The sequence below is a fragment of the Primulina eburnea genome, chromosome 13, assembly GCF_022965805.1.
Source record: "Primulina eburnea isolate SZY01 chromosome 13, ASM2296580v1, whole genome shotgun sequence".
Classification (NCBI taxonomy): domain Eukaryota; kingdom Viridiplantae; phylum Streptophyta; class Magnoliopsida; order Lamiales; family Gesneriaceae; genus Primulina; species Primulina eburnea.
In genome coordinates, this window is record NC_133113.1 from 32,429,923 (window position 1) to 32,448,078 (window position 18,156).

The following is an 18,156-nucleotide window of genomic DNA, read 5'->3' on the forward strand; positions in this document are numbered from 1 at the left end:
TTGTTATAAAAAAAATAATAGTATATGAGTATTTTACATGTAATATAGTATTGATACTACGTGATTAGTAAATAAATAAAACCAGTGAAGTATCCAATAACAGCGAATTAATTCTTTTGGGCATAGTTTGGTACATGAGATAAGAGAGGGATTGATAAATAATTATTCTTATCACATGTTTGGTACATTTTTAAAAAGCTCGTGATAATATCACAGGCCCTTAATAAATAATTTTTTAGAAGCATAAAATATCCCTAGGTGTGATAATTTTAATTTAAAGATAAAATAACTACAAATGACTTAATTACCCTCAATTAATAAATGATTTTTTATAAATCTATGCTAGTAGGTAGAAATTAAAATCAAATAAATATTTAATTTATTATTATATATTATATAATATGATAATTATATAAATGAATTCTAAATAATTATATAAATAATTTTTATAAATCTCAATAAAATTATTAGTATCACTCGATTAACCTTAAAAATTGATATTTGACTTGAATCAAAAAAATCAAGGACTCAATTATCATATTATATAATATATAAAATTAGGTAAAAATAAATAAATCATGCAAGTATTATCGACACATGAACAGATAGAAAATATGAACTCAAGCAGCAACTTTGATATTATAAAATTTATTATGATAAGATTAATTTTGTCATTACAATCTAATATATAAATTTAATCACTCTTATTAAAATCATACCCAATATTAAATATAATATCATACATCTTATTTATCCTTAACTTATAATTATATTATATATCACATATTTATCCTATCATTTGTATCAAACTATGCCTTTGAAAATAATTAAACTGACTTATCTCTCTTCCTTGTGTTGATATTCCTCTATCATCATTTTACCCAGTTTATTTCCCTATTTCCATACACACAGTAAACACACACGCATTCATTTTAGTTAAATCAAAACCGAATCAAACCAAATTCCTCGAAATTTCAAACAAGTTTCAAATTTCCCCTAATTTCCCAGTTTTCTCAAACACCCAATCAGCACCCCGAATTCCCACACCAAAGAGTTGATTTTTGTTATTATAAGCTCCGACAATCAATATTACAAAGGATAAAAACCAACGCCTTATCTGCGTCATTCTATTTCTGGACGATCTTTTATTTTCTTCCCTTGCCTCTGCAGTATTTTGATTTGTGCAAAAGGCGAATCGACTGTTTCTGTTCAAGTATTATATGATTTTGTTTTCAATGCAGCCCATTTTTCGTAGTTTCAATTAGGGTTTTGTTTCATATTAGTTGATCAACGATTTGTTAGCTGGGGTGTGTTTTTAGTTAATATTTTGAGGGCGTTAGAAGTTCTACGTTGAAACATGGAAAATTAGTGTTAACTGGTATTATTATCACACACTTGTGATTGTTTAGAGTGCATTGTTTCAAAGTTGACGTCTTTACTCTTGTTTTCCTTCATATGGATTTTTTTTTATATTCCCATTGTCCTACTTTCTGGGGATCGCAATCTGTGTTTGTATAGGCTGTTCTGAGGGAAAGCTGGTTTTCTTCTTCCGTTGCGAGAAGGAATTTATTTGGTTTTTTTATGCTATAAGCTACCGTGTAGAGAAAGGTTGTAGTTTATGGGAGAAAATGAGGGATGGTCTGAGCCAGGTGGGCCGTTGCCGAATGGGCTTTTGCCTGGTGCCGCCCCAATAATGATGGCACTCGACACTGAACGGTGGCTGAAAGTAGAGGAGAGAACTGCAGAGCTCATTGCTTGCATTCAGCCCAATCAGCTGTCTGAGGAGCGCAGGAATGCTGTTGCTGATTACGTGCAGCGACTCATTATGAAGTGTTTTCCCTGCCAGGTGTTTAGAACGATTCTAGATGTTTTCTTGTAATATTGCGACTTGCGGGTGGATGATGATTTTTAAATGATCGCTTTACGAAGTGGATGCTTTAAATGGTGGCTTTTGAATTTTCATAAAGATGGAAACATTTCTATTTGGTATATTTTTTGGATTAGACTTATTTAACTTAGAAGTTTTCATGATAGTTCAACAATATTATATACTCGGTGATATATTGATTGATATACTTGGGGTTCATGATGTAAAATTATCTTTGGTGGAGTTGACATTATGTGCTATTAAATTTCAATTACTACAATGCACATCTAATGACTCAAACACTACATCAGTAGAAGTGAATCTGTGAAAGTTGCGTGAGACACAAAAACTTAATTTGAGGGGGTTATAATACTTAGTGGCTTCTGTGAGATGGGAAAGATAATAATCCTTTATGGTTGAATGGCTGGTTACTTGTATCACTTATTATGAAGTTCAGAGATGATTGCCTATTATCTCTCAGGGCAGCTGATTGGTATTTTTTTGTTGATGAGCCTATATTCTTAGAACAACGTTTCCTTTCAATTGTATTGTTGATAGATCCTCTTAATCTTGTTGATTTAGTTATTTGACGCTCTTTACATGACCACAGGTCTGTACATTTGGCTCTGTTCCTTTGAAGACTTATCTACCTGATGGAGACATCGATTTGACGGCTTTTAGCCATGATCAAGTTTTAAAAGATACATGGGCCAATCAGGTGCGTGACATGTTAGAGAATGAGGAGAAAAACGAGAATGCTGAGTTTCATGTGAAGGAGGTTCAATACATCCAAGCAGAAGTATGTCTTATTTTATTTATGTCTTTGATTTTTCAGCTCCATTTCGTTCAAAATAAATCTTTTGCTGTCCTTGTAATCTATTTTTAGCAACATGAAGCCGCCACCTACTGGTTCAAAAAGTCAATTTCCAATTTGCTGTATTTTAATACACGCCCTTTGTAGTTGTCATATACTCTTTTTGTCAGATGGGGTCCTAGATGGGATCCTAAGACATTGGTTTTATCAACCTTCTGTAAATTATTCTGTCAATCTCTCCAAATAAAAATCTATAGCTTCTCTTGCTAAATTATCCCATCTTAACATATCTTGCTTTCCATGTAAAATCATACTGCGGACTTACAGTAGTCATATGCAGTGACTTTGCGTGCTGTTAGTTGTTTGTTAGTTGTCCAAGCATAGTAGAAACCTTATTTGTGAATGAGCATTTGTTTATTGAATATTATCTTCAATATTGTAATTAATTGCAGTCCACCTTTTACGTTTAAGTTTGTCCCAAATTAGTTTCTTAGAGCCTATAGATGAGTGGATTGTTGCTATTTCAACTGCTTCATTTTCATTTTGTTGTTGTATGATACTATGATTATATATGTCAGGTGAAGATAATTAAATGTCTTGTGGAAAATATTGTGGTGGACATATCTTTTAATCAAGTTGGTGGGTTATGTACACTATGCTTTCTCGACGAGGTGAGAGGCTTTGAATCAAGTTTTTATCTAATGAAAATGTTTCAGAATATGTCTTCTGATGATTTCATCAATTTTGACTGCTAAAAAATAGCTTTCTAAAGAAAACTTGCGGTTTTTATTTACAGGTTGATAACCTGATAAATCAGAATCATCTGTTCAAGCGTAGCATAATATTGATCAAGGCCTGGTGCTATTATGAAAGCCGTATATTGGGTGCTCATCATGGACTTATATCTACTTATGCTCTGGAGACCTTAGTTCTTTACATTTTTCATGTGTTCAACAATTCTTTTCATGGACCACTTGAGGTTACTTCACTCTTACATATATCTCTTTCTAATTTTGTTTTCTTCTTTCGAGTGTTCTTCTGAAGCAAGTTATGTAAACTTGCAGGTTCTTTATCGTTTTCTGGAATTCTTCAGCAACTTTGACTGGGACAGTTTTTGTGTTAGCTTATGGGGACCTGTACCAATTAGTTCACTACCTGATGTAACTGGTATTAAGTTCTCTGAATTGTCAGGTTATGCTTATATCTATATATTCTGGTGTTTCCTGATTGCAGGTATAATTTCCCCAATTTTACAGCTGAATCTCCTCGGAAGGACAGCGGAGAATTGCTACTCAGCAAGTTGTTTCTTGATGCTTGTAGCTCTGTTTATGCTGTATTCCCTGGTGGCCAGGAAAATAATGGACAACCATTTGTTTCCAAACATATTAATGTAGTTGATCCTTTGCGCGTGAACAACAATCTTGGGCGTAGTGTTAGTAAAGGTTAGTATTGTTACATTTGTGTTTTTCCATCTTTGTTTGGTCACACTTACCGACAATCATTCTATCTAGTAATTCTATTTGGTTTTCCTGCCTTGGTCTGCTGTTATTTTGTAGTTATCTTATGATTAGTGAAATCTTTTGGCATGCAGAGGCTTGTTCTTTGGTGCTAGAAGGGTTTTAGATTTTGTGTGTTGTCCTGTGGAGTTTGTTTTTCATTTAGCTAATTCATTAATTTTATCCACCTTGAAATCACCATCTTATTTTGTATGCTTTCAACCATCGCTAGTTCTCATTGCATTGTGCGAGATCCAGTTTTTTCCTGCATAACATTGGAAATGTATTGAGATTTCATTCTCAGATTTTTCTGTGGTTATGAATTATGAATTTATTTCTTTTCTTTCTCAGGTAACTCTTTTAGGATAAGAAGTGCATTTGCCTATGGAGCTAAAAGATTGGCTAGACTACTCGAATGCCCCAAAGAGAATTTAGTTTATGAAGTAAATCAGTTCTTTATGAATACATGGGAAAGGCATGGCAGTGGTCATCGGCCTGATGCGCCTGGGGCTGATTCATGGCGCTTGAAATTATCAAATCCAGATGGCTTCTTTGATTTTGACAAGTCTAAGAATATTTTCAGTGTGAAAAGGATTCATGAAAAGTCTTTCCTTGAGACAGAGAAGCAGGGAAATTCCCGTGGTGTTTCCTGTGAAAATTTTAAAATTTCTTCTTCAATGATACCACCGAGTGAGTTTTCTGCAGCTTCTCACACACAAAGCTTAAAAAGTCAAATCAGTTTGAACAGCTTACAAAGTACTGATCGAATTGGAAGAGACCCCACTTTTGATCAGGCCGCAATTAATATTAAAGCTGAAAAGGACCTGAAAACCAATAATTTGACTAATGACAACCAGGGACGGTTTCTTTTTGCCAGAACACGCTCTAGTCCTGAGCTGACTGATGCATATGGTGATGTGTCATCTCAGGTGTGTCACAATGTACAAGCAGAAACTGCCAATTCTCATACCCCTTCTGTTTGGCTTGATAATTGTAATAGGACAAAGAATATTGGATCTGAAAGTTTGGCGAGGCCTAAAAGTCGTTCTTCCAATGATGACACTCCGTCTGTGAGGCATGTTCCAGCCCAGCCAACTCTGGATTCTACAGCTGACTCCAACAGCAATTCAAATAGTCACAACCGAGATTTTGGTTTAGATTCATTGGATGAGGGTTTTTCATCCACCCCCACTGCCCAGGTGATGCACCAGGAAGAACAAGATATAGTGAACATGATGACATCTGCTTCACTTCAAGGTTTCAACGGCCAAGTTCATCTTCCATTAAATCTAACATCACCTCATGTACCTTTCCAAATCCATCCATCCTATCTTGCCTCAATGGGATACACTGAAAGAAATATGCCTGGATTTGCTCCTTCTAATTTTCCTTTTATGGATCCATCTTTTTCAAATATGCAATTTGCTCATGGATTAGTTTCACCTCAAATGACCCCTTATTTTCCTGGTGTCGAACTGAGGTTACCATCTGAAGATTCTGTTGAACAAAGCATTGAAAATTTTGGTTCGGTAGAAATGAACTCCAGAGAAGACAATAATGATACCTGGCACGAGCAAGATATTGGTTCCTCTGGCAATTATGAACCCGAGAGCAAAAATTTTGACTCAATACAATCTGATGATAAACCACCAGAGGTGTCGTCTGGTTTAAAATATATTCCTCCATTTCGAATAAGTGGTGCTACAAGAGTTCAGAATAAGCATGCGAGGGGAAAATGTGGATCAGTGCTGGAAAATAGTGATAGTTTCGATAATCACGATATTAGAAATAGTGAGGTTTATGCAGAAGAAAGATCAGCAAGTTCTAGGTTCTCGTCAGCAACTCATAGCAATTCTTTGAGAAGTAGAACTTCTTCAGAAAGCTCCTGGGATGGATCATCAGTGAAGACTCCTAGATCCACAAAAGAAAAACGGGGAAAGAAAGTATTTTCTACAGATCAATCTGTCAGCCATGGGAAAGGCAAGAATATGTCTGAGCATATACCTAATCAGGCTGAGGATGATGTGCGGGAGTGGGGTGCCTTGTTAAATTTGGAGAGTGAAATTGTAGAAAGGAACCCAGGATCTGAGCAAGATTCTTCTTTACAGATTCCAAGGCATCATCTGTCTGGCTTGGAACTTGCTCAAACTAGTGGATCTGACTCGATGATGCCCTTTGCTCCAATGCTCATAGGTAATGGGTCGAGGCAGGGGATAAATGATAATTCTGGGTTGATTACCTTCTATCCTACTGGTCCGCCAATCCCATTTTTGACAATGCTTCCACTATATAATATTCCCTCTGAGACAGGTACTTCTGATGCATCAAGTGGCCATTTTGGAGGAGATGAAACTTTAAATCAGAGCGAATCAATGCAGAACTGTATTTCTGAGGAATTTGATCATTTAGAGGATTTCAACTCCTGTAGTTCTTTGAGAGGAGAGACTATTACGGATACTTCTGATGGGCAAAAGTCTGATATTCTTAATAGTGACTTTGCTAGCCATTGGCAAAATTTACAGGTTGGAAGATTCTGTCAAAATCCAAGATACCATGCTCCATTGGTCTATCCTTCACCAGTGATGGTCCCTCCTGTCTATCTTCAGGGTGTGTTTCCTTATGATAACACTGGCAGAACGCATTCAACCAACACAAACATCTTCTCTCAACTTATGACTAGTTATGGTCACCGTCTGGTTCCTATAGCACCACTTCACTCAGTTTCCAGTAGACCTCCCCATGTATATCAACGTTACATGGATGATATGCCAAGATATCGCAGTGGGACTGGAACTTACCTGCCTAATCCAGTAAGAATGCTTGTGATGTTTGTTTGTTTGCTTTTGTATATTTGTCTATTTTTTTGCCAGCCTGCGGTGAATGATGCAACCGACAAAAACACAATTAGTTTTATAATTCTGTAGCTTTGACGTGTCCATGTGAAATAGTCAGCACCTCGTGTGCAAGAAAATTTGGAAAGTATTAGAACCTGTCATTCTACTCAAACATCAAAGTAATGGGAATACGGAGAGGATGAACAAATTAACATACGTTGGCGGAGTGCTTGCCATGACATTTGTCCTTGTTTGATTAGTTGCTTTAAATAGTGGGTGTAATTAACCAATTTTAGGATTTGGATTTACTAGCATAGCTTGTCTTGTTCTCAAATTTAGAAGCATGCCCTTATGTTTGCTATATGCCCTTGTTTGGCTTTGGCTGCAAAGTTACTTCAAAATGATTTTCCAAATATACTTTTAACATTTATCTCGTTGCTTCAGAAGCTTTCTGTCAGGGAGCGGCATTCATCTGGTAGCAGAAGGGGAAATTACAACCATGACAGGAATGATAATTATGGTGACAGAGAAGGTAATTGGAATGCTAATTCAAAATCACGAGCTGCTACACGCAGTCACAATCGCAGTCAAGCTGATAAATCAAACACAAGAACCGATAGGTTGGCTCCTAGTGAGAGTCGTGCTGAGCGGTCATGGAACACATATAGGCACGAGTCGATCCCTTCTTACCAGTCGCAGAATGGCCCTTTGCACTCAAATTCTAATCAGAATGGCCCACAAAGTGTGGCTTACAGCATGAATCCCATGTCAGCCACGAATCGCAATGGCGTTTCTAATGGACCTTCTGTTCCACCAATGGTGATGCTGTATCCATTTGATCACAATGCCAGCTATAGTTCTCATGTTGAACCACTTGAGTTTGGTTCTTTGGGTCCAGTAGCTTTTCCTGGTGTAAACGATCAATTACAACGAAATGAGGGAAGTCGAGCCAGGATGGACAATAGACTTAATGGGGGCCCCGAACACAGGCCATCACCTGATCAACCATCATCCCCTCATCATCACAGGTATTGCCACGAACCAAAATCATCTGTAGCATATAACTGACTTGTTTTTATGTTTTTCAAAAAAAATTCCTCTCTTATTTGAATGATATGTGACGGACATGTTTCTATGTTTTTCCAGGAAGATGTGAGAATTTTCCCAGATCAATGGCCCATGTTAACAATGTTTTGAAGAATGAAAATTAAGGCTGAACGGACCACTTCCTTCCCAGTAGAACCGGCCCAAGAATTATCACGCTATTCATTACATGTATGTAAAATAGCTAAGCCAATCTCTTACCAGTCACCAACATGCATTCTGAAACCTGGAAGCATCAAAGGAAGTAAGTAGTAGGAGTTGCTCGGATTTTTTTGCCTTTTATTACTGTCTCAGGTCCAACATATTGTAATTCTATCAAACTAGAATTAGATCTTAATATAATTGTCATTTAGAATTGCTTTTTGCGGCAGGTTTTCTTAGCACTTGGAAATATGCAATCTCTTTGTACTATTATCATCAGTTGATTCTTATCAAGATGTTAAAACTGCCCCATAAGAATGGAGTCACAAAATTTTAGATGACCTATATATTGTAATTCCGTGCAAGTTGCCCCTCAATACTGCACAAGAAATGGACCGAGTTGCAGCTGGCTCCTGGGAATATTCTGTGTATACTTCCAATGTTTTTTTTTTGTCATGTACATAACTTAATAGAACTATGTCTGCCTTAAAATGAAACGTTATTTTTCGAAACGAAAAAAAAGGAAAAAGATTCAAAATCCTTGCCGTCCATAGTCTATGAATATTGACTTGCATTTCTTAATTAATCAATGAATTACACAATTAGTGTACTTTTATAAATTTTTGTAAAGTAAAAGTAATGTCATATTTAAACTTTACTTTTATAATATAAACTATACAAAAGTCCAAAAGTATTCAAAAGATCAAAAAAAATTTAATAACTCTATGCAGATTCTATCAAATACAAGAATTAAAGTCTAAGGTAAACTATAAAATATCACAAATTGTTTTTTATTTAATCTAAAAATTTAGATGAACATTTAATGGAGAAATGTCTCAACTCACACTTCATTTCATTTCCATTAAAAATAATATCAATACAAATACTAATCAATTCATATTTTTTTTTTCATCCATATGTTATTCATTTTCTCTAAACTTTTTAAAAATATATTTTTTATACGAACAATAGTTTAATATTAAAATTATTAATATCGTTCATTTATTTTTCGAGTTTTGATTACAAAACATCACAAAATTTAAATTATATTTATTAAAATTTTAACAAGAATTTATTGTTTAATAATCATAATAATGTTTAATAAGTAAATTTTAGATTTTTATTAATTATAATATAACACTTGATGTTTAATTTTTTTTTATATAATTTTAGTTAATATGTATTTTAATTTTGATTATGACTCAAAATTCATACATATAATAGTGAATAAAAAATATTATTCACTTGAATATATATAATGTGTGATTGATGTATATTTAAAAATCCATGAACGCATAAATATAAATATAATCATATGAAATTAAATATATTAAAATTTTCAAAAATTACACTAATTATAAATAATTTAATATATTTATTTTTATTTTTAAGTATAAACAATTGTCTTTTTTTTTACATATTTTTTTAAAAAATGATATATTTTCCATATAGAAATTTACTTAAATGAAATTATTTTAGGAATTATTATTTATTAACATTACAAATTATAGTTACGTATTTTTAATAATAGTAATTAATTAAATAAATTTGTTGAATTGACTTGAATAATTTAAATTTGGTGGCATTAAATTTAGTACTGAATTATTTATCGTATTTCATAAATGAAATGAATACAAATATCTATATTTTTAGATAAAAATATTTAAAATAAATAAAAATTACTCACATTCAACCGTTAATTCAAAATAATTCAAAAAATCACAATCCTAAATTACAAAATGAATAAGATTCAATGAAAAGTTTCCAAATGTCAGATAAAAATCCAGCAAAATAAATTTTACAAAATTATGTGAAATTTTTGGAAATCGGTGATATTCTACAAAACTAAGTAGAAATCTATTGACTACACAAAATTTGTTATTTAAATTTTTTTATCAAATCTCTGCAATTAACGTACCTTTTTAAAACTGGTTGGCGTCACCCTCTCTCTATTGTATAACAGAATTTGTAGGGCGGATTGGCGGAACATGACATTATCGATTACTTCGAGCGCAATCCAGGTATATTCTTGAGTCCCATTTTGCCAAGGATCGGCCTAGGAAGGGCTGGAGGGTTGTCGAGCCCCATGCTTCGACTAAACTCATTTGCTAGCTGTACGAGTCTATATTTGTCTCGACCAACATTTTTGTTTGAGTTGTAATAACCAAGCCACGCTTGATATGCTGCTTCTTTGTTCTTCATTTCTACATGGGATAATGCACGTTCGACCTGTGAAAATAAGGAACCAGATTTGTCTCTCAAATGAGCTTTTCTAAAAAAGATGAAGACAGTGTTTACCTTTTTTCTGGTGTCTGGATCAACCAATGGTTCAGATGCCTTAGATATTGGCAAGTCCTTAACATCGGACAAAAAGAACTCCTCCCAAGGAGCCAATAACAAAACACCTTCTCCTTCTTTTCCCTTTCGCCCAGTTCGACCTAATCGGTGTATATACTGCTGTCTGTCAGCTGGAACTCCCATCTAAATACAAAAAATAAGTCGCTTCTACAAAGTTCAAGTGTGCAAAAAACCAGCTCAAGCTCACTTGTAAAGTTAGGTGCAATTAACACATTATAAGTTCCAGATTATTGAATTCTAAAGAACACAAGGTGATCTTGTTCAGCAAGAGAAAATAATTTTCTTAATAAACATTAAATGATTGGTAAATGCAGGTCAAATTGAATAACCTGTACGACAAGAGTTACATCTGGGTAATCTACTCCGCGTGCAGACACATCAGATGTCACCAAGATAAGACCCTTTGATTTCCGAAATTCATCAGAGATTCTAGTTCTGTAACTTTGAGGTTTTCGAGAATGAATTTCCCGGACATTCAAGCTAAGCTCACCAAGAAGCTCAGCAACAAGCCTCGTTACCATGGCAGTTGTGCAAAAAACAAGAATCTATGGCACATGAGGAAGCATGCCATGATCATCATGCAGACAAAGAAATTATTAGACTAATGAATGCTATTGTGATAAATGAAATAAAATTTACAACTCGGGGGGGGGGGGGGGGGGGGGGGTGGTGGTGGTTTGGGCGTGGGGGCGCATAATATAAAATGGAATAAAAGATCAACACTGAAAACAATGAAAATTATAAATAGTTGATTAAGTTTCTTCGTCTAATTTGTCTAGTAACACAAATCCTCCAAATCTTCTCTGCTTAGTTCCATTGAGCATATGTCTGTGTCATTTCTCGATAGTTCAATTTACAGTCCAACAACATTGGCAATTTGTCTTGAGTCTCGTGAGACTTTGCTGGTTTTAGACTGTCACAGAGTATTTCCTTTTGCTCCCAGAAATTTTCAAACAAGCAGAAGGGCATTTTCCCTTTCGCTCAATTAACATCATGCCTTGACAAGATTTCTAAAGATTCAGGTTATAAGTAACTAAAATATCCTAGAATGCTCAATGAAACTGTCATGTAGTATTTAAGCAACTCTTGTGTACCTAACTACATACATCATCAGGGATATGCTTTTTCAGAAAAGCATAAAGAAACGATTAAAGCTCGTCGAACTCAACAAAATTACCATAAAAAGTCAGCATAAACCATGTGTTACCTTATAATTTACATCAGTGATATGCTCTTTCAGCAAAGCATAAAGAAGTGAAAAATGCTTGTCCAGAGGAGCAACAAGATGCATTTGTCGGACCTGAAAGAATTAATATCAAGACGAATGTAAAGCTCTGAGGGACAAGTAGCAAGATATAAAAGAAAAAAAAGTTGAATAAGTCCACCTGTGCATGTGTATCTTCACTCCCTTCTTGAACAGTGTTAATAAATTCATGATCTCTTTTTAAAGCAACATGGCATATTTGTCGAACCTGCATTACTGATGTTTAGAATATACCAACCCTAAACCAGCACCACAGCGGGGAAAAAAAGACAATTACCTCTGGTGGAATAGTGGCAGAAAACAGTAGTGTTTGACGTTGTTTTGGAAGAGCAGCTATAATTTTCTCAATTTCTTTGCGGAATCCCATATCTAACAAATGATCAGCTTCGTCGAGAACCAAAACCTTGACACCCATGAGCCGAGTTGCAAACCCAGCAGTATTCTCTACGTGATCTCTAAGCCTTCCAGGCGTAGCCACAAGAATCTAGGTTTAAGATATAAATTTAGTACAACAATTACCAACAATAAAAATATTATGCACTCAAAATAGCAGGTTAGAATGTTGACAAGCTGCACATGCTTTGAGTATCTCGTTTGCACAGAAGATAACCTAGTTCAACAAAAAAGCATGATATCTAAAAAATAAACATATATAATAACAGAAACAAAGGCATACTGGGCATTGTGCCAATTACACGTGCATCACTCCGAGATTGGAGCTTCCTTACAAAACTAAAGTACAGTGGCAAACTTGAGTAGAAGAATCCATGCAAACAGATCAACTCCAGCAGATTAGTACTCTAAATACCGAACATCAGATAACCACAGAATACTGACAAACACAGTGCAATGCAGACTAAATTTCGAATTTCCAACACATGATATTGCATTTTCCAATAAGAAGCCAGAAACCCTCTCAAATGGGAGAATTCCCTAACGATAAGGTAGAAAATTCTAGTACCTGGCAAGGATTGCCTTGCATTCGTTTTTGTTCTAGAGCAAGCCTCGTACCTCCTATGACAACTTGAACACCAATTGAAGGATGATACTTCAACAGGGTGTTGGCCTCCCCAGCAGCCTGACTTGCAAGCTCCCGAGTAGGGCATATCACGAGGACGAATATCGGAGGTCGCTTTTGATCACGAGTAATTGGTGGTGATTGTAAAATTATTTCAATCGCCGGGAGCTGAAATTTAGATAACAAAAATGAGTATGCTCACATACTGCATCATCTTCTACTTACACCATAGACCAATATCTAACATTCTAATAATAATTTCAAAATGCCACAATGAGCTTTATGGTGAGTCAGTGACTGCCCATGCATAAAGATAGCATCATGTTCGACAATTAAATACAGAGTGCAGGTGCAAGAGGCCACATGGTCTAACCATAAGCTCTTAATCATATACCTTAAAATGGTAAAGTTACACCTTACACCAAGAAATCCTGATGATACTCAAAATGTAGCTCCTAGGAAAACTACATTTGAGCTGTGATAAATCACAGACACACAAAGGACAAAGTCCAAGCCTTTGACAAGTCAGAGACTCTTGTAACAACAGAAGTCATCAAGAAGTGGAAATCATAGTGCAAAAGGCAAAGGCTTTTACCAAAAATGCTACAGTTTTTCCGGTGCCAGTTTTTGCCTTGGCCAGCACATCCTTACCTAGAAAAACACTGATTGTGGTAAATTGTCACCAGACAAAATACACAGATAAAAAAAAGCGCCGGTATTCAGACTATAACAAAAAGTAAGTTAAAATGGAAGAAGTTATGCTAGTGAGAACAATCAAATAAACCCTAGTACTGAAAATCAAACTGCATATAGAGAAGAAATTAAAGGTCGTTACTCGTTACCACATTTTCTATCTTTCGTCCACATCTGCTAAATGAATCCACCATGCAAAACTGCCTCTTTCATAGGAATAGAGTTCTACTTTTATCAAACCATCATAAACAACTTAACAGATATAAAGAGGACAGCAAGGAAGTTAAAGTAAATCATCTAAGCTTACATGTACCATGGGTTCATTAATCCAACCACAGACTACACTAAAGAGCTTCTAAGCGTACCTTTCAGAATGACAGGAAGTGTTGACTCCTGCACCAGAGTCATTTTTTCAAATCCTGCATCTTTAATTCCTTTAAGGGATAAAAGCGAGATGGAGCATTGATCAAACCTACATGACATACATATAAGTAGGTCACTGAAGAATTCGAGAAAATAACAGAAGCTCACGTGGCATACAAATCCTTCAAACATAAAATTAACAAATCCTTCAAGCACTAAAAAAACTTCGACTTTGGACAGAATGCTCTTGTACGTGCAGGAGCCAATTATCAGTAATTCAAGTCAATGCAAGGTGGAAGTTTTATAATTACCGGCTTTCACTTAGATATGAATCACTTCTTCTAGGTGAGTTATGCTGTAACACAGAAAAATCACTTGCTTTGTCAAATAACCCATTATCTTGTTCTCCATCCTTTTCCTCAGCCAAGTCCGTGTCATCATTCTCGTCATCGTCATCCTCCTCATCATCCACTCCATCAGTATCAAGCAATTCCTTGAAACTTCTATAGCCCTTCTCTTCTTCTTCTTCTTCTTCCTCTTCTTCTTCTTCTTCTTCTTCTTCTTCTTCTTCATCCTTGTCATCCATAATAGCCATGCCCCTTCTTCCAGCCCCTCTCTCTTCTCTCCTCATTGCAAAATTCCCATGATCACCACCTCCACTCCTTCCATTCCATGTACCTTGCACTCTCCCTTCTCTCCTCATTGCAAAATTCTCAGGATCACCACCTCCACTCCTTCCATTCCCTGTATCTTGCACTCTATCTTCTCTCCTCATAGCAAAATTCCCTCGATCACCACCTCCACTCCTTCCATTACCTGTATCTAGCACTCTTCCATCCTCATTACTCCTACACCTTTGACTCACTTTTGAATCCCTTCCCCTGCCAAACAGACTATCACTATCTTTTCTTTTCTCATCGAACGCCCTAAACCTCCCTCCTCCCCTCCCATTTCGCATTTCTGGCCTTTTCTCTCTGAACAACTCATCTGTCCTCCGTCTGTCGCTTGAATCCAAACCATCTCCCTCGCTAAAGAAACGACCATCCCTCATATTCTTCTCCTCCAAAGTCCCCCCAAACTTCCCTCCCTTCATCGCCAGGAATTTGTTAGAATCACTACCTTTACCTCCCCCGGCAAACAAACCACTAGTGTAATTCCTCTCGTTCCTCCCCTCCTTCCGGTCAATGTTTTTATCATATTCACTCCCTCGTTGTCTCTTCCCACCCCTTTCTCTACTTCTGTAACCTTCATTATTTACATTCTTATCCTCGTCGTTTTCACTATCAGTGTACACTCGAGTCTTCTTAAACGAGTTGGAACTCAACCCACCACTAACCCAGTCGCTGAGCTCGCTCTCATCCTCGATCAAACTCTTTGATGCCTTCATCCCCTGACTTGCACGGGTCGTGAACTTTCTAACACCAGATTGACCTCCATTCAAAACCTGAATTTGTGAAAGGCGAGTTTTTACATTAGGGGCCCCGCGAGTGTAGTACTTCAGCTTGTGAGGGAATACTCGGGAGAAAACGGGTATGACCCTGGAGTGTCTGGGAAGAACCAGGTCTGATTTCATGGCTCCGGGAAAGAAACGCAGGTGAAGAGGGAAAATCTTTACTGGCATAATCCGCACAAATATGGGCGAGAGAGTAAAGATCTTTCCCACTATCACAATGGTTTTCCTGTTGATGAGGCGAGGGTTTAACTCCAAGCGATGAAATGCAATGTTAAACCCTACCCGTCACGTCGACGTCGTTTTATGTCTGGCTCCATAATCATTTATTAATACTAATACAACAATACACCGAACCCAACACATGTTTTGTACGATGTTTTTTATAATTAATTTGATTTATATTTAAATAAAAATTAAAATATTATTTATAAAAAATAGAGAAATATTACTATTTGCACAATATTTGGTGTTGCGGGCGTGTCAAGTGCGAAAGTGCACCGATTTGTGTAAAAATGATAAAAATCTAACTTCTAAAAACAAACGAAAGTGAATTCTAAATTTGACCGTCGGTTCTAATCTCCTAAAACAACTATAACGCCAAAATGAAGAAAACTATTGAAATTTGAGGAATAAATCTCTGACATCGTTTATATTTTCAATAAACTGTAGAAATTTACAAGACATAGAAATATAAAAAATAAAGTTTCTGAAATCTAAAGCGATAAGATCTAGAATGCTAGAAATAATTGGAACGCTTGAAAACTAGTGCATAAAAGACTGAAAATTTTGCAGAGAGTATTTGCAGATTTGTCTGTAGAGTTGAGTTTGTTGTAGAGTTGTTTCTGTGCTTGCCGATGTCTTTTTCTTCCCACTGTTGTGCCGTTTCTCTCCACTCCCCCATGAGCTTTCTCATTTATGCCACGATTTCTACCTATCTTCCCACGTTCTGCTTCCTCTTCCGCGCTCAGTGACCAGTTTTGAATCGATTAAGAATTAGTTCATCATGGGCTTATTTTTTTAATTGGGCTTCATAATTTAATGCATGCTTTATAATTTAATGAGGGCTTCTAATTTAATTATTTTAGCCCAAACAATTGCCCCCCGCAAGCATTGGCCCATTAGGCCAAAATGCTTGTTAGTTATCTTAATTCAAATTCATCCATTTACAGAGGCCCACAATCATTTTTCTGTAAATTGGACTTGTATTGATGGGCCAAGCTCCCCAGCCCAATTCGTATTGAGCTTTTAAACAATCGGGATTGCTTTATTCTCTTTTCAATTCAAACTTTGTAGCCCGTTTTTTTCTTTTCCTCCTTCATCCCTGTAGTCAGAGAACTACTTTTCTGTAGTCTTTTCCACCCAAAGAGAGATTGGGTAGCTAATAAACTCAAAGTGCTTCTCGACCAAACTTTTCAGCCTGCATTCCTCAAGGTATTCCAGCTGGTCATCTTTTAGAACTCCCCATGTTTTCATAGGAAGCATATCTGGTAACAGTGAATGAGTCACTAGCTTGGGACTCTCATACATATTGCTCATCATCATTGTGTTTTGTAGTTACTGTAACCTTCTCACCAGCCAAGTAAGCTGAGTAGAAACCAACACCAAGCTTAACTCCCCGTCGACCATGACCAATACCGTCAATCCCTACCAGGTAATTGATGCATCTTATGTTAGTTGTTCCAACCAAGAAGTCATTCTGCTCATCACTGCGCCCTAATGGTGTTTGTGAATTTGTTCCAATGAAATACATTAACATTTGCAAGACCCAAACTTGTTCTGATCATGAAGCCTTCTTGCGATACCATCACGGATATGCCATGTATGTGCAGCTACCTCTTACATCTATGTCATAGTTCTTCCTCTCCGGTATCCAACTGAGGTCGTCGCTCAAGCTTCAAGCACGAGTCACCACTGTCCGCCACTACTCATGACTCAAACCTCTATGGCCATTGGTAAATGTACTGCCCCTTTCTTGAATCTTATGCAATACAATTTGGTTTCTTCTTCCTGCCTTGTATGATTAACCTTGAGGCACTTTGACTCGCCTAGAGAAATTTGAGGGAATGATGACTTGTTTTGCCACAATCTTGATCACTGTCATGTTACTCTATGTCATTTTTATGTTGGCTCCTTGTAGATGTTTACATGTCACTGCCCTTTGTTTCTTTGCTAGTATCGAGTTCCTGCGGGGAGTTGGATGGTTTTGTGCACCCCACCGACAAACAACTGATTCAAGCCATGTGTTGGCATAACTCCCCGCTAGATCACTAGCTCCCTTGTTCAATGAACGTGCATATGACCATGAATTGACAGCCAAGAGGTAACTCTAATATTTTCTTTGTGTGTTGCACTATCACTTGGGTCACATTCCCCCTACCCAAGCAGCCATTTGCATGCATCGCACTTTAGTTGGACCTCTTTCCTGCATACACGTTTACTTGTTGTTCTTGCATGGGGTGGATCCGCTTTATATTTGTTGACTGTTGGTTTGGTGTTGTGGTTGTTGGGAGCTGGATGTGGAATGAAGGTGGGTTTGTATGTGATGTTGTGTATTGGATGTTGAGAAGGAGTTTCTAAACCATATGTTGGCTTAAAGCTCCCACTCGAGAGTATTCTCTTCCTTGATTCTCTATCGAAACACAATGAATCCAATATGATAAAAGTGGCCTACTGGCCAACTTTAATCGATCTTCCTCGTATTTTGAATTATAACCAACAAATATTTACATTAGTGGCTGTACGACCTACTTA

General features: G+C 36.4%; 2 protein-coding genes across 7 annotated transcripts; one reads left to right on the top strand and one right to left on the bottom strand.

Annotated features, from left to right (window-relative positions):
- The first annotated feature begins 885 nt into the window (after positions 1–885).
- Positions 886–8,597, top strand: LOC140810830 (uncharacterized). 3 transcript variants are annotated; one of them, XM_073168727.1, is made up of 9 exons: positions 886–1,846; positions 2,478–2,666; positions 3,260–3,352; positions 3,478–3,660; positions 3,746–3,848; positions 3,938–4,123; positions 4,529–6,987; positions 7,459–8,039; positions 8,162–8,597. In XM_073168727.1, the coding sequence occupies exons 1-9, from the start codon at positions 1,619–1,621 to the stop codon at positions 8,220–8,222; spliced, it is 4,083 nt and encodes a 1,360-aa protein (XP_073024828.1). In that variant the 5' UTR covers positions 886–1,618; the 3' UTR covers positions 8,223–8,597. The 3 variants fall into 3 exon arrangements, with proteins under 3 accessions (XP_073024828.1, XP_073024829.1, XP_073024827.1); XM_073168728.1 differs by having other exon boundaries at positions 887–1,846; positions 7,456–8,039; positions 8,158–8,597; XM_073168726.1 differs by having other exon boundaries at positions 887–1,846; positions 7,456–8,039.
- A 1,540-nt stretch (positions 8,598–10,137) lies between these two features.
- On the bottom strand, positions 10,138–15,702 carry LOC140808620 (DEAD-box ATP-dependent RNA helicase 31-like). Of its 4 annotated transcripts, none has more exons than XM_073165740.1 (10): positions 14,264–15,702; positions 13,955–14,061; positions 13,492–13,547; positions 12,840–13,064; positions 12,156–12,362; positions 12,000–12,086; positions 11,822–11,914; positions 10,944–11,159; positions 10,555–10,694; positions 10,138–10,460 (listed from the first exon to the last, which is right to left on the bottom strand). In XM_073165740.1, the coding sequence occupies exons 1-10, from the start codon at positions 15,571–15,573 to the stop codon at positions 10,379–10,381; spliced, it is 2,523 nt and encodes an 840-aa protein (XP_073021841.1). In that variant the 5' UTR covers positions 15,574–15,702; the 3' UTR covers positions 10,138–10,378. The 4 variants fall into 4 exon arrangements, with proteins under 4 accessions (XP_073021841.1, XP_073021843.1, XP_073021840.1 ...); XM_073165742.1 differs by having other exon boundaries at positions 10,138–10,485; XM_073165739.1 differs by having other exon boundaries at positions 10,138–10,485; positions 10,555–10,737; positions 14,264–15,700.
- Positions 15,703–18,156: the final 2,454 nt, after the last annotated feature.

Excerpts from the sequence above, each read along its gene's own strand:
- LOC140810830 (XM_073168726.1), top strand. The coding sequence starts at position 1,619 with ATGGGAGAAAATGAGGGATGGTCTGAGCCAGGTGGGCCGTTGCCGAAT. Across the intron at positions 2,667-3,259 it reads TTCAATACATCCAAGCAGAA|GTGAAGATAATTAAATGTCT; the intron begins GTATGTCTTATT and ends TATATATGTCAG. Across the intron at positions 8,040-8,161 it reads TCATCCCCTCATCATCACAG|ATGTGAGAATTTTCCCAGAT; the intron begins GTATTGCCACGA and ends TTTTCCAGGAAG.
- LOC140808620 (XM_073165739.1), bottom strand. The coding sequence starts at position 15,573 with ATGCCAGTAAAGATTTTCCCTCTTCACCTGCGTTTCTTTCCCGGAGCC. Across the intron at positions 12,363-12,839 it reads TGCAAGGCAATCCTTGCCAG|ATTCTTGTGGCTACGCCTGG; the intron begins GTACTAGAATTT and ends TCTTAAACCTAG. Across the intron at positions 12,087-12,155 it reads CTGCCACTATTCCACCAGAG|GTTCGACAAATATGCCATGT; the intron begins GTAATTGTCTTT and ends TCAGTAATGCAG.